This window comes from Xenopus tropicalis, chromosome 2, assembly GCF_000004195.4.
Source record: "Xenopus tropicalis strain Nigerian chromosome 2, UCB_Xtro_10.0, whole genome shotgun sequence".
Taxonomy (NCBI): Eukaryota; Metazoa; Chordata; class Amphibia; order Anura; family Pipidae; genus Xenopus; species Xenopus tropicalis.
The window spans coordinates 123,074,192-123,087,098 of NC_030678.2; the positions used below are offsets into that span (position 1 = coordinate 123,074,192).

At 40.0% G+C, this 12,907-nt stretch overlaps 2 protein-coding genes across 4 annotated transcripts in view; one reads left to right on the forward strand and one right to left on the reverse strand.

Moving 5' to 3' along the window:
* The window catches only part of gpc6 (glypican 6), a 574,948-nt gene that overhangs the window by 336,295 nt on the left and 225,746 nt on the right, over window positions 1-12,907 (reverse strand). The window lies entirely within an intron of this gene.
* LOC101733871 lies at window positions 820-10,515 on the forward strand. The gene is made up of 2 exons (XM_004911678.3): window positions 820-1,941; window positions 7,011-10,515. The coding sequence occupies exon 2, from the start codon at window positions 7,041-7,043 to the stop codon at window positions 8,220-8,222; it is 1,182 nt and encodes a 393-aa protein (XP_004911735.1). The 5' UTR covers window positions 820-1,941; window positions 7,011-7,040; the 3' UTR covers window positions 8,223-10,515.

Consider the following 12,907-nt stretch of genomic DNA (forward strand, 5'->3'; position numbering starts at 1 on the left):
ATACCCTTGGCCCCGAGCATTCTGGATAATGGGTCCCATACCTGTATTTTTAAATATCTTAGATACAATATACATCAATGTGTTTATACACTTACAAATGCTTGTTGCAACTAATTTTATCTTACATTTACAGTATTCTACCGGCTTACTTTGAAGCAGGTACTAGTGATGAGCGAAATTATTCTCCAGGCATGGATTCGTGGTGAATTTCCGCATTTTGCGATTGACGTATTTATTCACGAAACAGACGCAAAAAATCGCCACTTGGCAAGAAATTTGTCTCCAGCATCCCAAAAAATGTCACAAATCTTTTCAAAGATTCACAAATTTTTCAGCAAAGTGAAACGGGACAGATTCACTTATCACTACCAGCAACTATTGACAGTAGATATGAATTACTGTCATTTTAGCTGCGCAAAAGGACTGATTTATTAATTATCTAAATTTTTATTTTAGTGATCTGTCCCATTTTGCTTTGCTGAGAAGTTCACAAAATGGCAAAGATTTGCAAAACGCAGAGAAGTCAATGGGCGTTTTTGCACAGCGATACCTGGTGAAAATTTTTGCTCATAACTATTTACAAGCCAAAACAATGGTCACCACTCAGTAGATAATAATACCAATATCTTCAGATTCACAAACCTCATTTCTGTGCCACTTCTAAGTAAACTAGCCTTTGTTTATCGCTTTATATATGTAAACTCCTAGCACACATGGCCCTTTTCGCAATTAGTTCAAGGGAATGGTAGTGGTAGTAACCAGAATAGGTTGGCCACCAAACTTGATGCAAAACTCCTAGGAAGATTGGGTGGGTGTAAGATCTTCTGATGTCAAATACAGTTAGGCAGAGAAGGAGTTAATAACAAAGTTATAGACATACAGTATCTGCATCGCATTTAGCCATGACCTTTCAAAAGGATTAGTCTCAGATATCAGCTAGCCAGCGTATGTGTGAGTGACAGAACAGATGCATAGAAAAAGTGATCTTATAGTTTCGGTCCGTTTAAATGTAAACTATATGCATGCACCGAATAATACAAAATACCTCGTTTTGTTCTAAGATATTATGTTAAGCATGCTTGTGTGTTGTGAATCATATTTAAGTTATATATTTAATATTCAGGAGTAGGAATTGTACGCTATTTTAAATATCATATGGAATATGTGTATATGTAACGCCTATGAGAAATCCATTTCACGGTCTCGGGCGACATCATGCGGATTTCTTACATTATGACAGAATGATGTAATGTAACGCTTTATAAGGGTAAAATAAGATGATTGGAGACACAGGGCGGAGAAATATACGTAATTGAGAGTAAATATAGTTCCTATATGTGGTAATGGATAGAAAAAGGTATATAAACCAGCTGTCCTAAGACAGGGCAGATCTCACGTGGATGAATTTCATGGAAGCCTGCTAACATCACTTTCCACGCTACGGAACATCAAAGATCTCCTGTGTCCAGAAACAACGTAAGAAAGACTTTGCAACCATTGAACTCTTGGGACTTTGAGCCAAACTTATATTCTCCGTATGTATTAGCTGTCCTATGGAATAAAGCCTTCCTTGCTCCTGATACTTTCTACTCTGTTTCAAGTCGAACCGATAATAATCGACTGGGATTTAACAATTAATGACGAGCCTAGCCTATGACTGATTGCTGTGCATTCCGGAACGTTATCCTCTCCCTGTCACGGTCAATTTAAAGCGTATCTTATTCAAGTACCCTTGAAATTGAAGGGGGGGACGCCAGAAACGGAATTCAGCATCAAAAAGAACCTGGAAGAACAGAAAAAGTTCAGGACTTTTCGGAGGAAAGCGGAAAAATTCGGTGATCACCGTCGGAGGGAATTTGACCCTTGGTACCAAGTCCTCAGTCTAAAAACTCGAGAGACGGCGTCAGTCTTGAAGAGCGCATCAGGACGACGACAGGACAGGTAATTATAATTATGGAATTGATAAATAAGTTTGCAAATCAAAGTAATGTGATTTATAAGTTCATGTCAAATGCTGATACTGATTCAGATTTATGGCATAGTCTTTACCAACAATGTAGTGAAGCAAATACCCTACTGGACCGTAAGTTTATTTGTCCAAACAGACGAACGCTTAAGTTACGAAATATTCTGAAGATGACTCAGATTTTTAATAATATGGTTTTTAAACACAATCACGGTCAGATGATTTGCTCTAATCTACAGAGAAATGACACAGAAAATGACATGCATGAATGCTCAAACTGTAACATCTTAATGGACCATATTTTAGAATTAGAGCAACAGATAGCAAATGCTGATGAGGTTAAGTTAATATGTGCAGGCAGAAGAGCTCAGGCTTCAGGGCAAGATGAGGAAGGTGGGGAGGAGCTAGAAGAGCTAAATGATGCCGAATCTGCCCAACAGAGGAAGCGTCAGCTCTTGGACAAAGCCGCTAAAATTAAGTTAAAAATTCACGATCAACTAATGAAAATCCTTAAAGATATACCTGCCTATAACTTAAACAAAGATACTTTCATTAATGCAGACATCCTTGAATCAAATTTAAACAAATACAACCTTTCTGATTCACAAAAGAATCAGATATTCAAGGTGTGGCTCCCCACACATTTCTCTAGACGTCTAGTCCCACCCATAAGTGAGCCAATAATAGAGGCAGGACAGACTAGACACGGTACAAAAACAGATAGGCTCCAACAGTTAGTGTACCTTACTACAGGGGAAGAACTCCCATCTTTAGAGGTAATAGAAACCCTAAAAACATCAGCAAATGAGGATCCATTTGCATTTTTGGTTGTTTTTGAACAAGCCTACAGACTTGTTATGGGTCTAAAACAGGACGAAACTCCAGAATCTATGATTTCAACCTTTGTAAAAAAATTCAAATATCTTGACCCAGCAGCGGCAGTTTTAGTGTCTAAAATGCGCACGCTAGAGGACGCTGCAACTTTCATAGACAAATATAGAAGACAGCTCAAATTAAAACCCAAAATAGCTGAAGTCACTCAGGTAACAAATAGAGCTATGTCCACCCCCGAGACAGGCCCAAAACCCTTTAAAAGACAGGGCACCTCTGCAACAGGGCTGCACAGCCTAGTCTGCCATAGGTGTCAGAGGAAGGGACATATCAGAAAGTACTGCAGAGTACCAGTCAAAGATTTACCACCCAAGGGAGTTGGGAGGGATAATGGGGTTACAAGTGCAGCCTCAGCCCCACCTGCTAACACTCCAGTGGCACGGGAATCACCCTATGCACCACTTCTGAGGCAGGTCAGGGAATTGACAATTAACTCTGGTGCACAGCCTGTCCTCAATTCACAGGTATACCCAGAGGAAGTGGTCAATCCACAATGACTAGAGGCCCCCACTTTTCACCCCCTACAATACCTCAGCCCCCTATCTTTGGACGGCTCAGGAAGGCCTTACCTCCAGGCCATTTTAGCTGGAATCCATACAGAATTGTTAGTTGACACCGGGGCTCAGTTAAGCATCATAGGTAAAAAGTTGCCACTAGAAGCTGATCCAGCAGCACCTAGTTGTACTGTTGTCGGTTTCAACGGAAAGGGACACACGACTGCAACTATGTTCGCAGACGTTCCTTTAACCATCCCTGGGTACTTACAGACCAAGGTAGATTTCTGGTTTTGTGAGGGTGCAGACAACATTCTGGGAACAGATGTCATGCAAAAGAGGGGATGGATTGTTGATCTAGGCAACAAGGCGATCTGGAAAGATGCCCGAGGGAAGAAACCAGTTTGTGATTGATCCATCAGAATATGGCCACTTGAAAACTGTATGCTCCACTGAAATTACGGTAAAGGAGTTTCAATGGCCAGATACTGGGGATAATCAAGTTCTCACAGAGCTGGTACACAAGTTTCCAAATTTGTGGGCCCAATCCAAAAATGAGTGTGGTCTAATGGAAGGTGTACGGGTTAACATCCAAGGAACAGATCCCCCTCCACAAAGACAGTACAGACTCCCTCCTGAAGCGATAGAACCTATAGGACAAATTATTCAGGATCTGGAAAAAATAGGAGTAATTACTGAAACAACCTCCAAATGTAACAACCCCATATGGCCAGTGAAAAAACCGGACGGGTCATGGAGATTAACCATTGATCTAAGAATGTTAAATAAACATACACCACCCCTCACCCAGCTTGTGGCTGAGATGCCTGACATAATGTCAAAAATCTCAGCTACTGCAAATTGGTACTCAACCCTGGACATCAAAAACGGGTATTTCAGTGTAGAACTCGATGAGGGATGTACCTATAAAACGGCCTTCACTTTCCGCCATAAACAATTTGCCTTCCGCCGACTAATCCAAGGTTGGTCCCTCAGTCCCACCCTGTTTAATAATGCCCTTGCGGAGAAATTAGCCATGTTCTCACGCCAAGAATGTATCCTCCAGTATGTGGACGACATTCTGCTCCAAACGGTAGATAAACAAGAACATTTGATTCTGTTAGAAGAATTGTTCACGATACTCTCTAATGCAGGTTTAAAACTTCATACCACTAAGGTGAAGTTACTACAACCAGAGGTCCAATTTCTGGGGATCCAGATAGGCCCAGGTTACAGGAAACCCTTACAGGAAAGAAGCAAAGCTATTGCTACACTTCCTGTCCCAACCTCACATAAGGCCTTACGTCAATTCCTGGGATTGTTAAATTTTTCCAGAGAATTCATAGAGTCCTTTGCAGAAAAAGCTAAACCTCTCTATGAACTCTTACAGGGTAACCAATCCACTTTTGGTGACTGGGGCCTAGAACACCAGGAAGCATTTGAGACTCTCAAAAGAGATCTCCAAATGGCTCCTGCATTGGCCACAGTGGATCCAGCTGCTCCCTTTGCATTACAGGTACACACATCTGATGTTTCTATTTCAGCTGTAGTGTTACAACTCCAGGGAGAAAATTGGAGACCGGTAGGATATTTTTCCAGGCTGTTGACCCCAGTAGAAAGAGGATTTGAGGTTTGTGTCAGACACCTTCTAGGAGTCCATTTTGCGGTAAATGCATCCGAACATTTGGTAGGATTTAAAGAAATTTGTTTGCAAACTCCACACACCCCATTAAAGCTTCTCCTTGAGAGAAACATTCCGGGCGTGTCTAATCAAAGATTTGCACAATGGTTAATTGCCTTATCAGGGAGGCAAATCAAGGTCGATCACAAGGCAAAATACATTCTTTCACAACTCATGCAGTATGAGGGAGAGATACATGAATGCCTGGTAGATGCAGAAGAAACCTTACCAATCCTGTTCCGGAGAGAGGCAAGTACCACCGATGAGGCAGTATTTGTAGATGGGTCCAGATTTTTTGCAGACGGTAACTACTACACAGGTTATTCTATTTGGTACCCAGACAGAAATCTTGCAATTAAACACAAATTGCCAGGATACTTTTCTGCGCAAAGGGCAGAACTAGAAGCAGTAAAAACAGTCTTAGAAAGAGATCTAAGCGAGGGAAAACACCCCCTAGTCATCTATAGTGACAGTTCCTACGTAGTCAGATCCCTGACAGATCACTTAGCGGTATGGCAACGTAGAGGATTTGTAGATGCCTCCAACAAGACACTTACACAAAAAGAGACACTAGAGACAACATTTAAACTTGCCATGGAAGCACCACGTCTCTATGCAATTGTAAAAGTGCCTGCTCACAAGAAAGGTGAGGATCCCCTTATCGTAGGAAACACAATAGCTGATTCCCTAGCCAAAGAAGCAGCACTTAATGGAGAGGAAGTAATGCCCAAAACACCCCTCACAGTCTCTCCAGTTAAGAAAGCAGACACACGATTTCCCTCATTTGAAGAGGAGCAAGCGAAAGATCCATCTCTTAATCCTCAGGTTGACCTAACATTCCCCTTTATTCGTGAGAATGGAATGTTATTTCATGACTTAAACGGGAAATTGCGTCCTGTGGTTCCTAAACACTTACAAATACCATTCACAAAATACAATCACGAAAGTTTAGGCCACATAGGACAGAAAAAGCTTTTGGAGGTATTAGAAGAAAAATTTTACTGGGAAACAATGAAAGACACAGTAGAAAAGGTAGTAACCTCTTGTCTCATCTGTGCCCAAACCAACCCAAGGCCTAAAGGTCAACGACCACCTTTACAGCGTGTTCCACCCGCAGACGGACCATGGTCCACACTCCAAATAGATTTTATAGGTCCTCTACCGTCAGGTAAGTATGGGCTTAAGTACGCATTGGTAATAGTGGATGTGTTCTCAAAATGGGTTGAAGCCATCCCCTTAAGGAGGGATGACGCACAGTCTGCAGCCAAGGCCTTGTGGGAACATGTGTTTTCCAGGTGGGGTTTTCCACAAATTTTAGAGTCCGACAGGGGAACCCATTTTACAGGTCAGGTGATGCAAGCGACCTGTGCGCTATTGGGCGTCGCCCAACGCTTTCACCTACCCTATCGACCGCAATCTTCGACTGTCGCGGAAAGATCTAATCGCACCCTCAAATCCAGATTAACAAAAATGTTACTGGATAGAGGAAACACCTGGGTGGACGCACTACCTGCGGTCCTCCTAAGTGTCAGAGGAACCACTTCCTCCACTACAAAGTATACACCTTTTGAACTCATGACAGGAAGGCAGATACCACTAGTTTTTCCAAACGAACCTTTCTTGTCTACACCACAGAGGGATGCCATTGCAAAATCAGAATGGTTGAAACTTTTACAGGAAAACTTGGCTACCATACTCCCACATGCCGCCTCTAACATGCAAAAGATCACTCCTCCAGAATTTACAAAGTTTCAAAAGGGGGGGATGGTAATGGTTAAAACCCTGAGAAAGGCGGGACCCTGGTCCTCAGGATGGGAGGGACCTTACACAATCATAAACAAATTAGGTCCGGTAACATTACAGGTACAAAGACCTTCCGACTCAGTACAAAAACAGGCGTAGACAACAAACTTTTGGGTCCATGCGGACCAATGTAAATTGTATGTTCCAAAAGAATGATACTGCTTTGTTTTAACAGGAAACAGGAACCTACTTGTGGGATTCCAACATGAAAACAAGGAAAAAGAAATCATGCACAAGACAGATCTTCTTCATTACAGCCATCCTTATGATGATCGGGATAACAATGGCCTCAACAATCACCAACCAAAAGATTCCATCAGAAAGAGTCCGGAGAGAAGAACCGGAAGCAAGAGAAGAACAAACGGAGGCAAAGCCCACAGGAAAAACACGCATACTAGGAGAAATCCTAGAGGAGCAAGGACCAGAAGAACCAACGGAAGTACAAGGAGAACTATCTCTCGGAACTCAATCAGGTCCAGTTTTGAAATTCTGTGTAAGAATCCCTTTTCTTCAAGGAGGACAAATCCGGATTGATATAACTTTAGGGCCTAGAGCCAAATACAAATGGATGAAAGGGACGTATACATATGAAAATAACACTCAATCATGGGAATGTAATGTAGACGACTTTGCAGTTTGGACACTAGAAATTAGAGGGGAACAACCACTAACATTTAGAAGTAATCCAGACTTAGGGGAAGCTCACATATCTAAACAAGGCACCCTTAACCCTCTTAACCTTTACTCGTCTAGAATTTGGATGAAACAACTCAGACCAGGAAGATCATCCCAAGATAGGGAAGCAGGAGACGATACTGTAGGAAGAGTTTGGGAGATCCAAGCGGATAGGGGATTAGAACCCATAAGCATACAAATGTCATTCTTAGAAAGTGATGTTGTCTTTCCTGAAATCAGGATATGGCCAGAAAAAGTAGAATTGCAGGAAGACTTGTCTTTAAAACTAAGCTGTGGTACACGGCTGAGTTTACCTGCAGAGGCCACAATATCCTGGATTCGAGGAAAAGAAAATCTAGGAAGCATTACTTTTGGTTCACAGGTTGTCATACATCAAGGTATTATGGGTAAGATAGAATGGTCTGATCAAACACTCAAATTTAAGTCCAAAGCGCTGACACTTGCAGATCAAGGTAACTATGAATGCTGTATTTCCATTCAGAATAAAACTGCATGTAAATCAGCTAAGGTAACGGTTACACCTCACCCACGTAACATCTCTTGCTCAGGACAAAGTTTCATACCATCAAGCCCTTTCCAAATTAACCATTTTCACTCAAAACCCCTTCTAAAAGATGGGCAATTTATTACTATACTGTGGCACTTTAAATCGGTCAGAGTGGAAAATTTCCACACGATACCCACAGTGTAGGCCTCATTTGGTGAATATGGAGAAAGGAATGGACTACTGGTTTGGAGACAGGGAACATAACATACCCAGAGCAAGGAGAGATGTCATAGGAAAGATCCTAGGAGGTTTTGGAACCGTGGGATCTGTAATGAACAGCATGAGCATTGGCTCTTTACAGAAAGACTTAGAAAGTACAGGTTTACTAGACAGCAAGGGTATTCACGTCCAAAGGAATTTGAATCAAATCTTAAATTCCATGGTTGTCAAGACAGCTTCTGTTCTGGGTCCTTCAGTCCTACACCTGCAGGAAACAACCGTGGGGCTCTTGAAGAGTTCAAATATAGCTGAGGTAGCCAGAGCCTGTATGGAAATTCAAATTGAATATTCCACAGACCTTAAAGTCACTGCACAGGCCCTGCACGGAGGAATTACACCTTTAGGAATCCGTAATAGCTTACCAGAGGAATACAGAATAGCTTTAAACCATCTTGATCTTTGGATCAATAAATGGATGGGTTGCAATGAAAAAGAATGTCTAGGCACTTCACTAATCCCACTAGCAGGCCAAGAACTACCTGTTTATTCCATGGCTATCTTAGGAATACCTGTTAGTAACAATCAGTTGTTGTTTTATAAGTTACAGTATAAAGATTTTATTATACCATCTGTAGCAGCTGAACCCGAACAAGTAGATTTATCTGCATGTTTGCATTTTAGTTCAAAAGTCCTTTGCACTCCATATCAGATTAGAACGGTTTATCATTCATGTTTTCATAACCAATCTATGTGCCCCGTTCAAGTTGAAACTATTAAATCTACATATGATCTAGTCACGCCTATAAACAATGATAAGATCTGTTTTCAGGTGATGACAAATGATGAAGAGGTAAAAGTATTCTTTCATTCATGCACTGCCACTTCTAAGCTCAAAAGAGGGCTCTATTGTGCCCAAGACGGTCCAATCGAAGTAGTGCTGAGGAATGTCAGAATACCGGTCCCTAGATACCTTTCCAGAGATGTTAATAGTATTCCAATCCAATTTAACCTATCACAAGTCAGTGAGTTTCCATGGAAAGAATGGGCAGCACGACTAGAACAAGATCAGGGACTATTGCACTCATTACATAAGCAGTTGCATGAAGCTGAAGTTATCTTCCAACACGAGCAAGGGAATTTAGAGTTAATCGAACATGATTTATCAGGAATGTCTGGAATGACATGGTGGAAAAAATTCTCAAAATCGGTTCAATCTTGGTCGCATACTTCTGCGGGAACCGCAGCAACAAATTTTATGTTGCATCCATTTATCATTCTATTGTGTGTATGTCTCATTTGTATTTTTATGCAAGTTTGTTTAATTTGTAAAACAAAAAGCATGTATCGCAATTTAAGGCGGAGCCTAGAACAGGGCGAATTAATTTTAAGGGAAATGATTATTCGAAAAAACTAACTCTGTTCTGTCACGAAGCGAAAGGGCCATGAATGTGTGAGTGAATGTTGACTTAGTAATTTCTTTAGAATTCCAAAAAGAAATTAAGGGGGGTTTGTAAGATCTTCTGATGTCAAATACAGTTAGGCAGAGAAGGAGTTAATAACAAAGTTATAGACATACAGTATCTGCATCGCATTTAGCCATGACCTTTCAAAAGGATTAGTCTCAGATATCAGCTAGCCAGCGTATGTGTGAGTGACAGAACAGATGCATAGAAAAAGTGATCTTATAGTTTCGGTCCGTTTAAATGTAAACTATATGCATGCACCGAATAATACAAAATACCTCGTTTTGTTCTAAGATATTATGTTAAGCATGCTTGTGTGTTGTGAATCATATTTAAGTTATATATTTAATATTCAGGAGTAGGAATTGTACGCTATTTTAAATATCATATGGAATATGTGTATATGTAACGCCTATGAGAAATCCATTTCACGGTCTCGGGCGACATCATGCGGATTTCTTACATTATGACAGAATGATGTAATGTAACGCTTTATAAGGGTAAAATAAGATGATTGGAGACACAGGGCGGAGAAATATACGTAATTGAGAGTAAATATAGTTCCTATATGTGGTAATGGATAGAAAAAGGTATATAAACCAGCTGTCCTAAGACAGGGCAGATCTCACGTGGATGAATTTCATGGAAGCCTGCTAACATCACTTTCCACGCTACGGAACATCAAAGATCTCCTGTGTCCAGAAACAACGTAAGAAAGACTTTGCAACCATTGAACTCTTGGGACTTTGAGCCAAACTTATATTCTCCGTATGTATTAGCTGTCCTATGGAATAAAGCCTTCCTTGCTCCTGATACTTTCTACTCTGTTTCAAGTCGAACCGATAATAATCGACTGGGATTTAACAGTGGGGGTGGGGCAGGACTGTCTGGGAAGCAAGTTTGTGGTGGTTTAGGGTGCTAAGGGAGCTTTTGCAGGTTCCCTATACTTGCTAGTGGGTTTGGAGCACCTTTAAAGAATGCCTGTTGATATTACTCACAGCAAGTTGATTCCCCTCTAAATAATCAATGTACAAGCTCTTATCACTACTTCTGATGTAAATCTATCACTACTTCTGATGTAAATCTGACAGCATCATATAAAATGCCATTAATGGTTTACAAATGTACACAAAGGATATAGGTTTTGCTACAGTTAGATTACCTTATTTGTTTCTGTTTATACGCTGTGTGTATATATACACTAATGCACACACATAGGTTTGAGTGACAAATAGATTTATATACACTATGGGCCTGATTTATTATTTAGTCCAGGACCGGGGCATAAAATAAATGATTGCTTTCTTTATTATGTTCTAAAATTAGCACATATTTTGAAGCTTGGCTTTTTATTTTTTAAAAGAACACCACTGAGAGGAAAAAAAAGCATGGAAAATGTGCTCACTTTAACAGAAATGCAATGTGATAAGGAAAAGGATCCTTTAAGATTCTCCAATTCAAATATCCTTATTTGGTTCCTTCTACAACATTTTTTTGCCCAGTGAATTATCATTGATTTGCCCTGACTCTGTAACATCATCTAATAATTATAGGTGGGTATTCTAATGTGAATGTTGCCTTGCATTGACCCATGGCACTTATGGCTTCTGTTTTGGAAAATCCTGTTGAAGGGCTTTGCAGATGGGCCCAAAACTACTGTTTGGTATAGTGTCAATTTATGTGGGGCCAGTTTATGAATGCCTTTTATTGATAATGATAGTTATTGATTGATAATAGCATATACAGGTATGGGACCATTATTCAGAATGCTCGGGACCAAGGGTATTCCAGATAAGGGGTTTTTCAGTAATTTGGATCTCCATACCTTGTCTACTAAAAAAAACAATAAAACATTAATAACCCCCAATAGGATTATTTTGCATCCAATATGGATTTATTATATCTTAGCTAGGATCAAATACAAGGTACTGTTTTATTATTACAGAGAAAAAGAAAATGCATTTTAAAAATCTGAATTATTTGATTAAAATGGAGTCTATGGGAAACAGGCATTCAGTAATTCAGAGCTTTCTGGATAACAGGTTTCTGGATAATGGATCCCATACCTGTACAACATATACCATTTTATAGATTGTTCTTAATACTGGAACAATTTGTTCTGGATAATAAAAAAAAAATTAACCAAAATCCTTAATCTCACTTTGTATTTTGTACTGGGGATTACTGATTCAGATTTCTCGGCAGAATAGTTTGCTCAAAGAATTCAAATACACTGCCCTGAACTGACACAGGTATTTGCATTGATAAGTGTGCCAGTTCATTACATAGGGGCATTTTTATTATAGTGTGTAAGCCAAAATCACCGGTGATGTTGCCCATAGCAATCAGATCTTTATTTTGCATTCTAACCTGTAAATGTCTGTTTAAATCTAACAGCTGATTGGTTGCTATGGACAAGCTCACTGGTGATATGGTTTACATACTATAATAAATATGCCCCAAGAGTCAAGAAAGTTAATTTAATTAATAGCGAAAATATAGAACTGCTGAGAACCCCTATGGATTCTCAGTTTGGTCTTTTATAAATATGCCCATTAATTTACTAGTTGAATTTTTGTTCTGTTCAGTCCTATTAGAGATGACTTTTCCTCACAGATTTGCAATATATTCTTTACCCCAGAGGTGCCCAGACTTTTTTGCGCGGTGATGGATTCTGTCTCCTCCCCTCGTACGTACACATACCCAATAAAAGACACGGCCCACCAGAAGTCCATGGGGGATCTACTGGTGGACCGCGATAAACATTTTGGCCACCCCTGCTTTACCACATTAGTATATTATAGTTAGCTTATATGATACATTATGCTTGTATCAAACCTTCAGTGTGTGCTGTATATATCAGCCCTCTCAGTTTTCCATTGTAACATAATTAGCAGTTCTTACACAACATATTAATTTGTGCACTTTCGGCTTTTTATAAATGATGAAGCTATTAATATAAAATGAGTTCATGTTAAATGATTGTATTATTTGACTTCTGATCTGATTTTATATTCATTTTATATTCATTTCATAAGTGAGGAGTGGAGAAAAAGTAGTTTGGACAGTGGGCCCCTGGTCTAAGGTTTTCTGGTGGGCCCCTGGCCTGCCAGTCCGACACTGTACATGAAAAGTTCTAGACAAAAGCATGCTCAAGAACAAAAAAAGAAAAAAATACTTGTTTTGACCATCTCAAGTATCAAGTGA

Bases quoted from the DNA above. Each gene is read 5' to 3' on its own strand.
- LOC101733871 (XM_004911678.3), top strand. From the start codon at position 7,041: ATGAAAACAAGGAAAAAGAAATCATGCACAAGACAGATCTTCTTCATT.